The following is a 17,116-nucleotide window of genomic DNA, read 5'->3' as shown; positions in this document are numbered from 1 at the left end:
ATTAATAAAAACAAACATAAAAAAAACTGGTTTTAAAAAGAAATTTAAATTCCCTTAAGGTCTTTCTGTAATATATAGAAGCATTAACATTGTAAATCTCAATTGAAAAACTTGTTTCTAAGATGGTACCTCTAATTTCCATGCGGTCATCTTTAGTCAAGATGGCGGTTTAAGTATTCCTTTTTTAATTTTAGCAAAATGGCGACCAGTCAAGTCATATGAACATTTTAAAACAAGTATATATAAAACAGAATTAGCTTAATATGGTTAAAATTTTAGACATGAGAAACCATAGCACAGTTTACATTTTTCTCTGACTTATAATAACCTTTTTTCTGATTTTTAACAACTTTCCTCTGACCTTTTATAACTTGCTTTGACCCTCCATAACTTTCTGTAACAATCTTCTCTGCTATGACTTGCTTGCTTTAATTTTCTATAACCTTTTAGTTCATTTCTCTGACTCTCTTAGACATTCTTAGACAAGTTTCCTTTTTTTTTTCTTTCCCTCTTTATTATTTAAGTCTCCTACATTTTTTTTTCATTTCTCAGTTAACATCAAAATTTTATCAAAGTCCTTTTTACAGTTCTTAATAACTTTAAGGCCGTTTAGATGTCCGGATCAGGCCAGATAAGTTTATACGCTCGAGCTGAGGAACAAAGAGTAATTCATTTGCGTTTATGCACATCAATTACAAAACAAAGGCCAAACAACACAGAACACAGAACAGGTTTTCGCAGCGCGGTTTCGACAGAGAGTCGAAAGGAAGAATTGAGAGGGGGTCGGTCGAAGAAGGGGGCCCTCCTTCTTCGTCCCCAGTAAAGATTGCAAATCCCTCAAGCCGAGGGCCTTCTCCAAAGAGACTGGGAAGATGTCCAGTCATAGATCTAGGTTCAAAGTACAAATCCCTCACCCCGAGGGCTTCCCAAGTTCAAAATACAAATCCCTCACCCCGAGGGCTTCAAACGCTACCAGGACGTCTCCTGGAGCCGCGGTCCGGAGTCCGAGCTCGTCAGCTCCTCTCGGATCCGCCAAATACAAATGTACACAGCTGTATACTACAAACGCAAGCGCAATTCACAAAACGGATTCAGACAGACAGACGAGACGAGACAAGACAAGACAGCGGATCCGCACAACGCTTACCTCCCAAACGTGGGTCGGTGGTCCCTGGGCGGGGGTCTCTATCCCGGACGAGCCCCCAAATGTAAGACCCCCCGAAGAGGTACTTTCGTAGAGGGAGACCCACACACCCAGGAATCAGCGAGGCCACGAACTGGATGCAAAAAACAAGAGGCTTTATTGGAGACGCGGGTACCCGGGGCGACTTAGCCTTTGTGTGGCTAAGCGCGCCGAGCCAAGGGAAAGGGGTCCTTATATAGGGAAAAAGGCGCAAGCTAGGAGCAGGGATTCTATTTGATGGTTCAAATGAGGCACAGAGCCATTCCAGATCAGCATATTCTCAAGGTCTGGTGTCTGGTACAACAGACTTGATTCCTCCCTCCGCGCCCAGGTGGCTGACCTTGGGGGCGGAGACCTTGGGACGGAGTGTTTCTCAACGGGGGGGGGGGGGCGTGGGGGCGAGGGGTGCTCGGCCCCAGCCCCGGCGCGGTGCCAGGGCAGCCCCGCCTGGGTGAACCGGCTTGGGAGGGAAAACGGCAGCCGGGGGAAGTGGAGGCCGGCGGGGGCAGGATGAAGGTGAAGCAGGGCAGCTCTGCGGCAGCTAGCAGCTCCCGGACAATTATCGCCCCGCGCTGCACTCTCCAGCCCATCCCGGCTGCTCCAGAGAGAACACCCAGCATCAGCATAGGCGGGGGGAGACAGAGAGGCAGCGGGCCTTTCACAAGTCCCCTAGAACTGGAGCCTCCTGATGTGGCCCCCTGGGAACTGAAGACGAGTCCACTTCGTGAGCTGCAAGCACTCTTAACCACCGAGCTCTCTCTCTAGCCCTGTTTAGCATTTAAAAAAAAAATCCATTAATTGTATTTATTTGTTAGCTTAGCTTTTTAACCAAATTCTTCCAGTAGTCTGAGAATGCATGTCAGACAAACTTGGATTCACTGTAAAAATTTTTATTTATTTATTTATTTTTGTTTGGTTTTGCAAGACAGGGTTTCTGTCTTCCAGTGTAACAGTTTTGCCTGTCCTGGAACTTGCTTTGTAGACCAGGCTGGCCTTGAACTCAAAGAAATCTTCCTGCCTCTGCCTCTCAAAAGCTGAGATAAAAGGCGAGGACTACCACGCCCTGCCCTACGGTGCACTTTTGTGAAGAAAAGCCCAAGTCTACATTTTTACGTGAAACTTCAAGAGGGCTCTCGTCTAAAACTCACCGCAACAAGGCTGAGCTGGAGAGTTACAGCACGAGCTGAGTAAAATACTGTCATAACTACCGCCCAGTCACCCCAGTGCACCGCCCTTTTGGAAGTGGCACCCGCCGCCTGGCCGCCCCTCAGGCGCTCCCCGCTCTTTCTCCCAAGTTTTCCGCCTGCCGCATTCCTTCCCCGGAGCGTCAGCGCGCGCTGACGTCATGACGTCGCACACGCAGCTCCGCCCCTGCAGAGCTAGGCGCCGGGACGGAACCGGGCTTGCTTTCCTTCCCGGAATGTGAGGCTCTGGGTTCGGCAGTGCTCTGCGTTCGTCCGGGTCTTCCCGGTATCCCCCCACCCCCGCCGCCGCCCGCCGCCGCCGCCGCCGCCGCCCGCCGCCTACCCTCAGTTTGCGTGCGCACGCGGAGGCCGGGCGGCCGGATCCTTGAAGCGCGCGTCCGCGTGGTCGCCGCCCCTCGGAAGCCTCCGGGGCCGCACACGGGTTCGCTACGGAGGGAGGCGGGGGCCTGCGGGAGGAGGCGGAGGAGGAGCGAGGGAAGATGGCGGCCGTGGAGCTCGAGTGGATCCCCGAGACGCTCTACAACACCGCCATCTCCGCTGTCGTGGACAACTACATCCGCTCGCGTCGCGACATCCGCTCCTTGCCGGAGAATATCCAGTTCGACGTTTACTACAAGGTACGGCCGACCTGCTCGCTCCGACCCCGCTGCCGCCCCCGGGCCGCACCCCCTTCCACGTCCGCGGCCCGGCCCGCAGCCCTCGAGGCAGGGTCCCCGCAGAGAGCCCGCGGCTTTCCGATACCCCGCCACCCCCGCGTCTGCCTCCCGAGCTGTGGGGCTCGGGGGCTTCTTGTGAGAGTGCTGCCCGCCATCCTCTCAGCGGTCCTGAGTAGGCCTGCAGGGAATGCCCGACCCAGCCCGGTCCCACCCGGTCCTCCTGTCGCTGGTGTATTTTCCGCCCTGTCCTCTTTAGTGTCAGCATCAGCTAGACTCTGTGTGTGTGTATGTGTGTGTGTATGTGTGTGTGTGTGTGTGTGTGTGTGTGTTGTGTTGTGTTGTGCTGTGCTGTGCTGTGCTGTGCTGTGCTGTGCTGTGCTCCTTCCCGAGTCTCGTCCGCACTACCCCACCCCCACCCCTCACTACTCTTTTTTTGTTTTTTTCCTCCCCGGTCGGAGTTCTGTCCCTTTCTCCTTTCAAACCCAAGTTATTCACTTAAGGATTATTCGAAATAGTCTGTGGGCTTCATTTGCATATTGAAATCTTTTTGTGTGGCTTCAGATTTTGTTTGGGTTTTTCTGCTTACACTTGGTGTTGAATTAGGGATTTTGTTAATAGGGGAGCGTTGACTGGCTCTTTAGAAAAGAGGCAGTAAAATTCCCTGAAGGAAAGATGTAGAAATCTAAATTATGCCCATGTATATGAAAATTGCAATTTGGCAGCATTCCTAAATCGCTCCCCCTCAAAAATCTGAACAGAAAGTCTCCCAAGTTGCTCGCTCTCCAAGGAGTTTCAAGGGTAAGTGTCCTTAGACATGGACAATTTTTGCAGTGTTCTGAGAGGGAGGAGAACTTCATGGACTTGGAGCCTCCCTTTTCCTCTCCCCCACATTTGAGTGTGAACACTGTATTTATTCACTGATCCTTGCTTTGAGTCAACGAGAACTCCGGTTTGCAGGAGCCACCTTTGCAAAATATGACCAGTAGAGGTTTTATTTTTTAGACCTTAAATACTATTTAATTAGTAAGTTGTGCACAACGGTGTAATTTGATATTTAGCAGATGTGTACATTCTTAAGTATGTGTGGTGTTTTAGGGCGTTTGCTTTATTAAGAGAGATTGTCTGCTTTTTGCAGCTTGAACATTTTTTCAGATTAGGAACTGACATACTGCAGTCCATAAAATTCTGCTGCTTTGCACCAGCTCTTAACAGTTATTATCATTTCCCTCCTAAATATTTGGAGAAGATTCATTTTGATAACGTGTATTATAATTTTGGGGTTTAGAAGGAAACCTCCCTCCATTCCAAGTGGTCTTGTGTTAACTAATGCTAATTTTATGCACTTAAACTACATTTGTCCCAAGGACAAATTAATTTGCTCTTCTCAACCTGGAAAACTGCTGCAGTGTGTGCTATTTCTGTCAATTTTATTAAGTCCGTATATGCAGATGCGTACACCTTTTAGAGCCACTCACTGGGAATCTAACTAGGAAAAATACTTTAGTACCTTTTCCACTAAAACCAAAGCTTTTCCTTTGAAGATGATTAGTGTGAAGTTAGTGCTTTTGTCATATGTCTTGTCTTCATATGGTTCAGTTTTCATATTGCTTCTTTTTGGGTACACTTTATTATTTTATAGTTAGATATTTAAATTGAACCCCAGTGTCATGTTTGGAGCTGTTTTAAGTACTTTCATCTACATTATTTTGTTTAAGCCTTAACATCCAAGTGTGAGATAGAGTATTGAGAAAGGGTTTCAATTGTGGTAGCCTTGGCTGTTGTCGTGGGACTCTATAGACCAGATTAGCCTCTTGACTCAGATAAATCTGCGGTGCTCTGCCTCCCTGGTGCTGGGATTTAAGCCTGAGGCACAGATCGTAGTGGCAGGCAAATCTCTTGTGAGTTCATGCCTCAGGCATATATATGTATATAATTCCAAGCTAGCCAGAACTACACTGAGAGACCTTGTCTTGAAAAAATAAAGTAAATGGAGCAGGGCGGTGGTACATCCCTTTAATCCCAGTAATTGGAGGCAGAGACAGGAAGATGTCTGAGTTCGAGGCCAGCCTGGTCTACAGAGTTCCAGTACAGCCAGGGCTACACACAGAGAAACCATGTCTTGAAAAACCTAAATGAATATATATAAAGGCCCAAGCCACCACCCTGGCTACTTTTCATTTTGATACAGTGTTTCACTAAGTTGCTGGTATGGCCTTGAATTAACTCAGTAGCTTTACCAGGCTTTGAAATTTTTTCCTTTCCTTTCCTTTCCTTTCCTTTCCTTTCCTTTCCTTTCCTTTCCTTTCCTTTCCTTTCCTTTCCTTTCCTTTCCTTTCCTTTCCTTTCCTTTCCTCGCCCCCCCCCTTTTTTTTTTGGATACCGGTTTTCTCCAAGTATCCCTTACTGTTCTCAGGCTGGCTTCGAACGCAAGAAATCCTCCTGCCTCTGCCTCCTGAATGCTAGGATTAAAGGCACATGCCACTACCATACTGCTTAAATTGCCTTTTAAAATAGCATATATTTGGTTATAAGAATGGCTCAATGGTTAAGAACATTTGTTCTTGCAGAGGACCAGGGTTTATTTTCCAGCACCCACATGGTTATTTATAACCATCCATAGCAATGCGATGCACACACATAAATACAAGCAAAACATTCATACTCGTAAGATAAAATAAAAAAGTTTTAGTCAGGAGTAGTATCGCAAGCCATTTTAATCCCAGCACTTGGGAGGCAAAAGCAGCTGGATCTCTGTGAATTAATTGTAGGACAGCTTGATCTACATAGTGAGTTCCAGAGCAGCCTAAACTACAAATGAGATAGAGGTGGTTGTGGTGGGGTGATCTGAAGTATCTGTGTAGGTATGTTTGCAAGGAATGATTGTCATGAATTAGGAGCTAAGGGAACTTGCTCAGGGTAAGGAGTAGTAGTCTGAGATTTTTTATAGGAAAGCTAAACAGATGGTGGAAATAACTACTAAAGTCTATAGTAGGGAAGACTGACTAAAATACTAGCAATAAGTAGATGGTTATATAAAAATTGGTACCCTACAAAATAAATGGCTTTGATTCCTAATATTTTTTTCTCCAAGGGTGAAATCATTTTGGCATAGAAATGGATAGAGCATACTGAAAAATTGTAAAATAGTATACAGATTGATAATAAAGCTGGGTGTCATAATGCATGCTTATAACCCTATTATTGTTTGAGGATCTGAGACAGGAAGATCATAAATTCAGGGCCACCTTAACCTGCATATGGAGACTGTCTCAACAACAAAAAAGCAAAAACTTTTTAAGATTTTATTTATTTATTATGTATACAGTTATCTGCATGAATGCTTGCACACCAGAATAAGGTAGCAGATCTCATTATAGATGGTTGTGAGCCAGCCACCATGTGGTTGCTGGGAATTGAACTCAGGTCCTCTGGAAGAACAGCTAGTTATCTTAACCTCTGAGCGATCTCTCTAGCCCCCCAAAAAGCAAAAACTTAAGAGAATAAATTGAAGGTGAACTTGGTGGCTCATGATGTGATTCCAGGACTAGGGAGGTGGAGGAGACAGGAGGACACTGCAGAGTTCAAGTCTAGCCTGGGCTATACTAGTAGGCTCTTTCTCAAAATTAAGATTTTAGTATAGGAAACATTAAATTATCTGGGGAAGTGGCAGTCAGAGTCCTACTATAGCACAGTCATGTTTATTATGTCCTGTAAGGGAGAGGCTGTTGTGACCACGAAGGGAAAGAATTGTGGCCATTGAGCAGCAGATGGGCTCTTTGGGAATCCAGGCTCAGAGGCTACAGACTTGGCAGAAGATCTTTCCTATGGGTCACAGGTTCCATATAGCCCTGGCTGGGCTGGCCACCAATGCCAGACAGTTGCCCAGAGCCTCAAGTTCTAGCTGAACCTGTATGACTTGAAGGAAGGTCAGCATATCAAATCTTATATCCTCATGGGCATGGTGGCCAACTTACTTGTGAGAAAGTTTGGTCCCTACTACAGAGCCTATCATTGCTGGGTTGGACCCGAAGACCTTTAAGCCCATAGATGGTTCTCTTTGGCTGTCCATGGTGACTGATGACTTAGTAGTAAATGGTACCTGTTCCTGACAAATGCATGGGTTATTCTATCTAGTTTCTGGGAGCCCAACATGGATCCAGAACACCTGTTTGAAATCATTTCCTAAGCCATTCTGAATGCTGTGGAGCTCCTGGGTGCCATATCAGGCATGGACATCATTGTTCACATCATTGAAAATGACAAGATCACCACCAGGACACTGAAGGCACAGATGGACTAACGTTGTGTCCTGCTCCCAGTCCCCCCCCTTTTTTTTTTTTAAATATAAAATTTCCTTTCCTTTTTGGTCTTTTGAGACAAGGTCTCTTTGTAGCAGACCTGACTGTCCTGGAATCCCTTTATAGATCAGGCTAGCCTGCAACTCAGAGATCCACCTGTCTCTGCCTCTCAGGTGCTGGGATTATAGGTGTGTTCCATCACTGCCCAACTCAAATTGCCTTTCTCTTTAAAAAAAAAAAAATCTGGGAAAACAAGAAAAATTTGAAGCACAGTGGTTGGGAGAGGTGCATTTTAAGATAGCTGGGTGTAGCTGGGAGTTGGTGGCTCATACTTTTAATCCCAGCATTTGGGAGGCAGGAGACAGATGCATGTCTGTGAGTTCAAGGCCAGCCTGGTCTGCAGAGCAAGTTTCAGGACAACTGTCAAAGCAATACAGAGAAACCCTGTCTCAGAAAACAAAACAACAAAAAGATAGTTGGGTATATTAGAAAGCTACACATTTTAATACATTGTGACACTGGCACAGTAACAGAGTGAAAAATTGATTTGAGTATAGTAGACAGCCCAGAAAGAAAACTAAAATAATTTGAAGTTTCATTACTTAATGAAGTTAAGAGACAGTGCTGTATTTCAAATCAAATGGGAAACGTTTTTTTGGATGCTTTATTTAGATAACTGGCTGATTTGGTATGTAAGTTAGACCACTACATCAGATCATGTACCAAAATTAACTCCATGGATTAAATTTTTAAATACACCTGTTAGAATCAACAGAATAAATTATTGGGTCTGCATCTTATGTGAAGAAATGACTGAAATTTATTGTTTAAAGAAATGTTAAAGGGCCGGGCATAGGTGGCGCTCGCCTTTAATCCCAGCACTTGGGAGGCAGAGGCAGGCGGATCTCTGTGAGTTCGAGACCAGCCTGGTCTACTAGAGCTAGTTCCAGGACAGCCTCCAAAGCCACAGAGAAACCCTGTCTCGAAAAACCAAAAAAAAAAAAAAAAAAAAAAAAGAAATGTTAAAGGTAATTTAAAAATTGAAAAAATTTCACATAAAAATATACAAAAGGTGAAGATTGCTCTTGCCAACACTGCAGTGCCATCTTGGCACGGAGAAGACTTATCTGAATATGAAACCAAAAGCCTGAAAGAAAAAGCAGGAGGCTGGCATTTTTGATGTTTTAAAACTAATGCCCACTGGGAATTTGCTTGTTTTGCTTTTATTTATTTTAGAGAGAGTGAGTATGTTTGTGCACTTGTGCATTTTCACTTATGCCATGGCATTTGTGTGAAAGCCAGAGAGGGACAACTTATTTTTGTCCTTTGTCTTTCCTCTCTGAGCTCCTGAGATCAAATTCAGGTTGTCAGGTTTGGTGGCAAGTATCTTTACCTGCTGAGCCATATTGCCCAGCACACTATTTTTATTTTACTTTTTGAGTGAGTGGGAGGGAAGGAGGGAGGGAGAGAGAGACAGACAGACAGAGAGAGAGAGAGAGAGAGAGAGAGAGAGAGAGAGAGAGAGAGAGAGAGAGAAAATGATGTACACATATCTTTATAGTGAGCAACAGAACAGCTGGGATTTCACAGTGAGACCATGTTTAAAAAAATCAAAAATGGGAGGGAAGAGAAGGTACACGTGGGAGTCAGATGAAAGCATGGAATCCCCTGAAGAGCTTGGAGTTAGATGTGGTTGTAAATGAGCTAGTGTCCTCTGAAAGAGCTGTGTGTATTTCTAACTGCTGAGCCATCTCTTCAGCTCCCTTTCCCTGTTGGAGGTAGAGTGCTTGCCTAGCCTAGCATGATGGAGGTCCTTGTTAGCTAGATCCACAGCACCATAAAAGTAAACAAAACTTTCATTTTAAATTAAACACATACAAAAATAGAATAGGGTGATGGATAGACCTGTGTTTATCTCCCACACGGCTCTAAAAGTTACCATTTCTTATGTATGTGTGAATATATGCATACACATTTATTTAACTACTTATTGTGTATATACACTTGTGGAGATCTGAGAAAACTTTCAGGAGTTGGTTCTCTCTCCCCACCACCATGTGGGTTCTGGGGATCAAATTCTGGGTCCTCAGTCTTGGCAGCAAGCCCTTGGTCACTGAAACATCTTTAACACAGAGTTACTGTTTCTTACAATCTGGCTTGGTAGCATGTGCCTGTAATTCCAGGAGTTAGGGGGCTAAAACAGCAGGGTCAAGAAATTAAAGGCCAACCTGGTGGGTAGCCTAATGCAAATATTAAGATCTTGTCCCCGTCCCCCCCCATTGTTTCCTTTTGGTTTTTTGAGACAAAGTTTCTTAGGTAGCCTTGGCTGTTCTAGAACTAGCTCTGTAGACCAGGCTGGCCTCAGCTCACAGAGATCTGCCTGCCTCTGCCTCTTCCTTCCGGGATTAGGCTTCACCTGTGATATTTTAGTAACTAACATTCTAGTATAATGCATGTCTAATTCTTTTTTATTTGTTTGTTTTGTTGTTGTTGTTTTGTTTTTTTGAGACAGAGTTTCTCTGTAGTTTTGGAAGCTGTCCTGCAGCTCACTGTGTAGACCAGAGATCCATTTGCCTCTGCCTCTTGAGTGCTGAGACAAAAGGTGTGCATCACCACTGTCCAGCCCATGTCTAATTTCAATTTATTTGCTTCAGTCAGGATCCTGAGTCCCACTAACTACTTATGGTCCCTTTTTTTTTTTTTTTAGTTTTCCGAGACAGGGTTTCTTTGTGAACCTTTGGAGCCTATCCTGGCACTTGCTCTGGAGACCAGGCTGGCCTCGAACTCACAGAGTGCTGGGATTAAAGGCGTGTGCCACCAACACCCGGCTCTTATGGTCCCTTTTTAGAGACAGAATTTCATATAGCCTAGGGTGGCCTTGAACTTCCTAAGTGGTTACGAATAAGCCTGTTGTGATCCTTCTGCCTCCCGTGTACTGAGATTATAGACGTGAACCACCACTCACAGGGTTGCCAAGTACTCTATTAACTAATCTACATCCCCAGCTCTTTTCAGTGGTCCTGGAAACTATCTTTCCATGTGTCTGTGTTGAATGTATGTAATGTGTAATTATCTGTAATGTATGTGCACTTGCACACGTGTATACCAAGATCACAGAAGACATTGTGGGCTGTAGTTTATCACTCTGCCTTATCTTTTTTCCTCCCACATATAGACATATATATGTGTGACTGTTTTATCTTGAGAGCGTTTCTCACTAGACCTGGAGCTAGGCTGTTAGCCAGCAAGTTCCAGTACTGGAATTATACTCACATGTAGCCATGTCCCGCCTTTTACAGTAGTGATGGGGGTTTGAATTTAGGTCCTCTGTCTTGGGCGGCAAATACTCATCCACTGAGCAATCTCCTCAGATCACATAATCTCTCTTAAATGTTACTTTAGCTGTAAATTCACTTTCCTCTTCTCAGTTCTTGCTTCTTCTTCCTCTTCCTCTTCCTCTTCCTCTTCTTCAAATGGGCCAGGCAGTAGTGGTGCATGCCTTTACCTTTCACCCTGGCACTCAGGAAGCAGAGGCAAGTGGATCTGTGTGAGTGAGTTCTGGGACAGTCAAGGCCACACAGAGACCCTGTCTGGAATTTCAGTTCTTGCTGTATGAAATGTCATTGTCCTCCCCCTGTGTGCGAGTGCTTTTACATTTGTCTTTGTGTGAGCTTTGTGTAAATTTGTGAATACCAGATGTGTTTGGTTTTCTGTGTGAGTGTGGTTGTGTGTGCAGTGTATGTGGAAGCCAGAGGGTCAACCTTGGATATTATTCCTCAGGAGCTGTGTACCTTGGTCCTTTTGTTGTTTGTGTCAGACAGTGTTTTACTATGTAGATCAGGCTGGCCTTGAACTCTTACAGAGATGTGCCTGCCTCTGCCTCTGCCTCCTGAGTGAAGGAATGTGCCACCATGCCCTGCTCCACCTTGGTTTTGGAGAAGGGTCTCTCTTAACCAGCCACCCCCCACACCCCCGTGTGTGTGTGTGTGTGTGTGTGTGTGTGTGTGTGTGTGTGTGTGTGTGTGTGTGTGTGTGTTAGTCGGAAGTAGGGCTAGCTGATCCACTAACTCTTCGATTACCCTGTTTTTGCCTCCCCAGTTCTGGGATTATAGGAGAGGATTCCTTGCTTTGTGTAGATGTTGGGGATTGAATTTAGGTCCACATGCTTGCTAGTTGTGCAAACATTTGGATGAGCCACCGCTGTAGTTCCTGGTTTGTTTGGTTGATATAGTCTGATTATTTAACATAGAATGGCCTGGAATTCAGTCTTCCCACATCAGCCTCCTGAGTGCTGGGATTACAGATGGTACACCACCACACCTAGCTTTTAGGTCAGGTTTTTGTTTTATTGGTTTTTTAAGATAGGATTTCTCTGTGATAGGACTTCTCTGTGTAGTCCTGGTTGTCCTAGAACTTACTATGTAGAGACTAGGCTGGCCTTGAATTTAGAGATCCATCTGCTTCTGCCTCCTGAATGCTGGGATTAAATGAGTGCACCACCACCACCACATTAGGATAAATTTACATCTTCTTAATTTTTGACAACTGTAGGTTTCCTGCTTTTGAAAAGCTTGGAGTCAGGCAGTGATGGTGCACACCTTTAATCCCAGCACTTGGGAGGCAGAGTCAGACTGATCTCAGTGAGTTCGAGGCCAGCCTGATCTACAAATCGAGTTCCAGGACAGCCAGAACTGTTACACAGAGAAACCCTTGTCTTGAAAGAAGGAAGGAAGGAAGGAAGGAAGGAAGGAAGGAAGGAAGGAAGGAAGGAAGGAAGGAAGGGAGGGTCTTCAAACTCAGATGTTTATATAAGTTATTTTATGATATTTTTACCTTGTGTTTCTCTGTTTAAAATGGGTTGGATGTCTGCATCTGTGACACTGCTATTTGTCATATTTCTACAAGCTTTACTTCCATTCTTATGCAGAAGTCAACTGAAATTATTTCTTGAGGAGGGTAATTTGTCATCTTAAACTTCTTTAGCTACTTTCCTAAATCTGTGTGGACTGTTTTTCTTCTCTGATAGATAATAGTTAATTTTATAGATAAGAGAATAGTTCTTTGTATAGCTGTGGGGTATGTGTGGGGGCTTACCACTATTCTCCAAACTAGCATGGTGCCTTATTCAAATATTCAAATACTTATTGAGTTAATAAAAGTGGGGCTGGGGTAGAGAACACAGTTAGCATGTGCAAAACCAAGGGTTTGGGGACTGGAGAAATGGCTTAGAGGTTAAGAGCAATGTCTGCTTTTCTAGAGGTCCTGAGTTTAGTTCCCAGCAACCACATGGTGGCACACAACCATCTGTAATAAGATCTGGTGCCTTCTTCTGCATACATGCAGGGGTAACACTGGATACATAATAAACAAATCTTTTTAAAAAAAAACATAAAAAAAAGTTTCAGCCCCAGCACCAAAAATAAGTGAAAATAACTGGAATGCTCCTTGTTATAGCATTTTGGTCTTTGCTATCAAAACCATGAAGATAAAGCTGGACATTGGTGGTGCATGCCTTTAATCCCAGCACTCAGGAGGCAGAGGCAGGTGGATCTCTGTGAGTTCGAGACCAGCCTGGTCTACAAGCGCTAGTTCCAGGACAGCCTCCAAAGCCACAGAGAAACCCTTTCTTAAAAAAACAACAACAGAAAACCATGAAGATACAACAGGTGCAGTGAGCTCTGAGTTTTGTGAAATGAATCTGCTTTAATCTGATGTTAAAATAGGAAACAGCTATTTTTATCTGTAAATTAAAGCAGCTATATTCAAAATTGTTCTCAATTTTTCCATTTTTGTCATAGTCTCCTAAGTAGAAAAGTGAGATTGCTGTTCTACCAGCTACTAGCACTTTGTCCTAAAAAAGTTACTTAAAGCACATATATAGCAGTTAACACAGTTGAGATCTACAACTGGACAAGGTACAGAGAATAAGACTGTTTAGTGCTCATCTCATAGCCCCTCCTTCTGAGGCCCAGGGTTCGTTGTAGAGTAGGAAACTAAAATGACTGTAAGAGTCAGAGACTGTGGATAATCCCAACAAAACAGTAGGGCAGTTGTATATGTGTATCGCAGCAGTTGTAACAAACAGCATGCACAAGTCCTGCTACAAGTTAGACAAAATACCAGCGTGGAGTTAGGAGGTGGACATGAAGTCCCAAAGAGAGAGAGACAACAATAAAGCCAAATACTTAGAAAAAAAATTTTAAGAGGTATGGTGATGGCACACACCTTTAATCCCAGCACTCGGGAGGCAGAGGCACTTGGATCTCTTTGAGTTTGAGGCCAGCCTGGTGTACAAAGTGAGTTCCAGGACAGCCAGAGCTGTAACACAGAGAAACTCTGTCTTGAAAAACAACAAAAAAAAGTTGTTAGAACTTTGTCATTAATGTGTTCATAACATGGTTGGAGAAACATACTTATGTGTAAGATCTGGGGATCTTCTTAATATTATACTCACCAACTTCTGAATAAAAAATAACAATAATAATACTGAATACTTGGTTGGCTAATTATAAACTACCGAGTAGAGACTGTCTTGAATTTTGTCTTCTGAGTTCCAAGTTCCATCCAGAGATGACAGTAACTACAATTTGTATTATTCATTCCAAAAATTTAATGCATATCTAGTACCAGGAATTGTGCTAAGGATTGGGGATATATTAGTGACTGAAGCCCTTCATAGATTGCATGTTCACAGATGCCTTTTTAGGTTAATGCGTGTGTGTCCTGAGACTGCTTCTGGAAGAAAGCACACTGTATCATGGAAAAAATATAATAAATTGAAAATCTGAAAGAGCTCCATAAGAAGGTAACATGTTAGTAGAGACAATCTGAGTTATAAAGTAACCAAAGAATTCTGGTGCTTGTGCTTAATATGGGACAATGACTGTATATTTCCAAAAGTCAGAATTGAGAGCTAAGGTGGTGGGAATGTAGGGACTGGGCCAAAGAAGACAAAGGTGAGGGCAGATGACTTTTAGGAATTGGTTACATTCAAGATTTTGGATATGTTCCAAATGCATAGGGAGTGCAATTATAAGGAAGATTTAAAATGGGGGTGGTGGGCTGGAGAGATGGCTCAGTGGTTAAGAGCATTGGCTGCTCTTCCAGAGGATCTGGCTTCAATCCTCAATACACATGGCAGCTCATAACTGTCTGTAATCCCAGCTCTAGGGAACCTGACACACATAGAAAAACACCAATGCACATAAAATAAAAATAAATATTAAAGAAAAAACCTGCAATTAAAAAAAAACATTAAAAGGGAATAGCATATTTAGGGTGATTTTGTTGCTTTTGAGTTAGTGTCTCACTATATAGTTCCAACCAACTGGACTAGAACTTAACTGTGTAGATGAGGCTGGCCTCAAACTCATGGCAGCCCTCCTGCCTCTGCCCTTCCAGCTGCTGTGATTACAGGCATGTGCCACCATGCCCACCAATTTATTTTTTTATTTTATTTTGAGACAGGGTCTTACTAGGTAGTTCTAGCTGGCTTCTAACTCAATATGCCCAATCTCTATTTACTGTTTTAAGAGCTCATTCTGGTTAGTGTGTAGAAAACTGAAGGCTGACAAGAAGGGTAATGGAGAAACCAGTTCTGACAGACTGTTAGAGTAATGGAAATACAAGAAGGTGGTGGTGGGAGTGGAGATTTTTACCGCAGTAAACTTGTAAAATGTATTTGTTGACAGATCCATGTACACACATGATACATTGTGGTTATATTCACCCTCATTGCCTTCATTCCATTACCACTACACTACTTCTGCCGTTAGTTTGTAGTTCTCTCTGTGACTACACCTCGGAAGGAAACAGGACCCTCTTCTTCAGCAGTCCTCTACTTGAGAGAGAGTGTAGAGAGATACCAGCTTTTTTATTGACTATCATTTCAAAATTGTATGTATGCATATATATATATTGTAGATACACAACATTCAAATCACGATAGAATGGTATTCCCAATTTGGTGGGAGCTTGCTTAGTTTTTGTGTATCATGGAAATTTTTCTTGATAATAAGTCCCTCTCATTTCTGAGATTTTTTTGTTTTGGTTTATTTTTACTATTTAATGACTTCTAAACATAAACAGAATAGATGAGTTTCTGTATATTTATGTATGCTCATTCAATTGCTTTACTTGATTATTTCTATTTTTTTTCTTACACAATAGTTTTGGACTTCTTTCCTTTGTTTTCTTTTCTGAGACATGGTTTCCCTATGTAGCTCTCACTGCTCTGGAATTCACTGTATAGGCCAGACTGGACAGAGATCTGCCTGCCTCTGGTTCCTCAGTGCTGAGATTAAAGGTGTGTGTCACCACACCCAACCTTGCACTCAATTTCTTTTATACCTCTTACTAAAATTTACATATACTGCTTGATAGACTGCTTGATTTGTATGCTAATTTGATATTACAACTAAGCTGTTACTTTCAGTCTGTGGTTAATTTTGAATTCTCTTGGGGAGCTGTTGTGCCAGTTCAGAATCATGGACTAAGGAAGGCTTTCATTCCTTTCTGTAACTCCCCATGTTTTCTGGGGTTGGAGCTGGCTTGCGCTGTCCTGACAATAGTTGTCTTCAGTTTTATTATAGGATGTTTACTTTATGAATGAACTGCCTTCCTTTTTTTTTTTTTGCAACTAATGTTGTCATCAATTGAGTTATTGTTAAGTAGCTATAATATGAAGTGTACTAAGATAACAAAATTTTTGTTTTTTAAGGTACTGTGTAGTATACATACATTCAAAAGTATTTGGTGAAATTGAGGCCAGGGAAAATGATAAAAAAACTGAATTTGTTTCTTTTTTAAAATTTCATTCATTTATGTATGGGTGCTTTGGTTGCTTGTGTATCTGTGCCATGTGTTTGCTCAGTGCCCAAGGAAGCCAGAAGAATGTTGTATCCTCTGGAGTTGGAGTTACAGACAGTTGTGAGCCACTATGTGAGTGCTGGAACCCGGGTCCCCTAAAGAGTAGCCAGTCTCTTAACTGATGAGCCATCTCTCAAGCCCCTCTCCATGTTTGTTTTTTAACATGCTATTAATTAAGCTATTTTTATGCTTGTATACATAATGTGGAGATCAAAAGACAGTTGGAGGAATTGGTTCTCTTTCCAACATGTGGGCCCCTGACATTGAGCTCCAGTCATCAGGCTAAGCTACAAAGCTCCTTTACCCTCTAAGCCATCTTGGCAGTCCCTACATTGTTCTTTTCTGTTTGCTTATTTTATTTTGTTTTTGTTTTGAGGTAGTTTCTCTGTGTAGCCCTGGCTGTCCTGGAACAACTCCTGTAGACCAGGCCAGCCTCAAACTCAGCCTCCTCTTGCCTCTGGTATTAAAGTTGTGTGCCACCACTGCCTGGCTCCTAAACTGTTCTTTTAAAAGTACCAGTTCCTATTGGGTATTGATGGCCTTTAACCCCAGCATTCAGGAGTTAGAGGCAGACAGATCTCTGAGTTTGAGACCAGCCTGGTCTACTGGGAGAGTTCTAGGACAGCTAAGTATACACAGAAAACACTGTCAGGAAAAACCAAACCAAAACAAGACAGGTGCACTTGAGTCCTATCATCCTGGATCTATAGAAAGTTGTACTGTATAATGTTAAGTGCTTATGAAATATATGCAACGTGGGCGTTGGTGGCACAACCCTTTAATCCCAGCACTCAGGAGGCAGAGGCAGGCAGATCTCTGTGAGTTTGAGACCAGCATAGTCTACAGAGTCAGTTCCAGGACAGGCTCCAAAACAATACAGAGAAACCCTGTCTCAGGAAAAAAAAA

General features: G+C 43.3%; 1 protein-coding gene and 1 pseudogene across 1 annotated transcript in view; both read left to right on the top strand.

Annotated features, from left to right (window-relative positions):
* Nucleotides 1-2,655: 2,655 nt before the first annotated feature.
* Nucleotides 2,656-17,116, top strand: part of Appbp2 (amyloid beta precursor protein binding protein 2) — a 44,364-nt gene continuing 29,903 nt past the window's right edge. The window contains exon 1 of the mRNA XM_027426391.2: nucleotides 2,656-3,005. Coding sequence (XP_027282192.1) covers nucleotides 2,868-3,005 — 138 coding nt within the window. The 5' untranslated portion in view covers nucleotides 2,656-2,867. The remainder of the gene's footprint in view (nucleotides 3,006-17,116) is intronic.
* LOC100760976 lies at nucleotides 3,468-8,195 on the top strand (annotated as a pseudogene).

Source organism: Cricetulus griseus, chromosome 7 (assembly GCF_003668045.3).
Source record: "Cricetulus griseus strain 17A/GY chromosome 7, alternate assembly CriGri-PICRH-1.0, whole genome shotgun sequence".
In the NCBI taxonomy this organism is placed as follows: Eukaryota; Metazoa; Chordata; class Mammalia; order Rodentia; family Cricetidae; genus Cricetulus; species Cricetulus griseus.
This window is presented reverse-complemented; position numbering and strand designations above follow the sequence as displayed.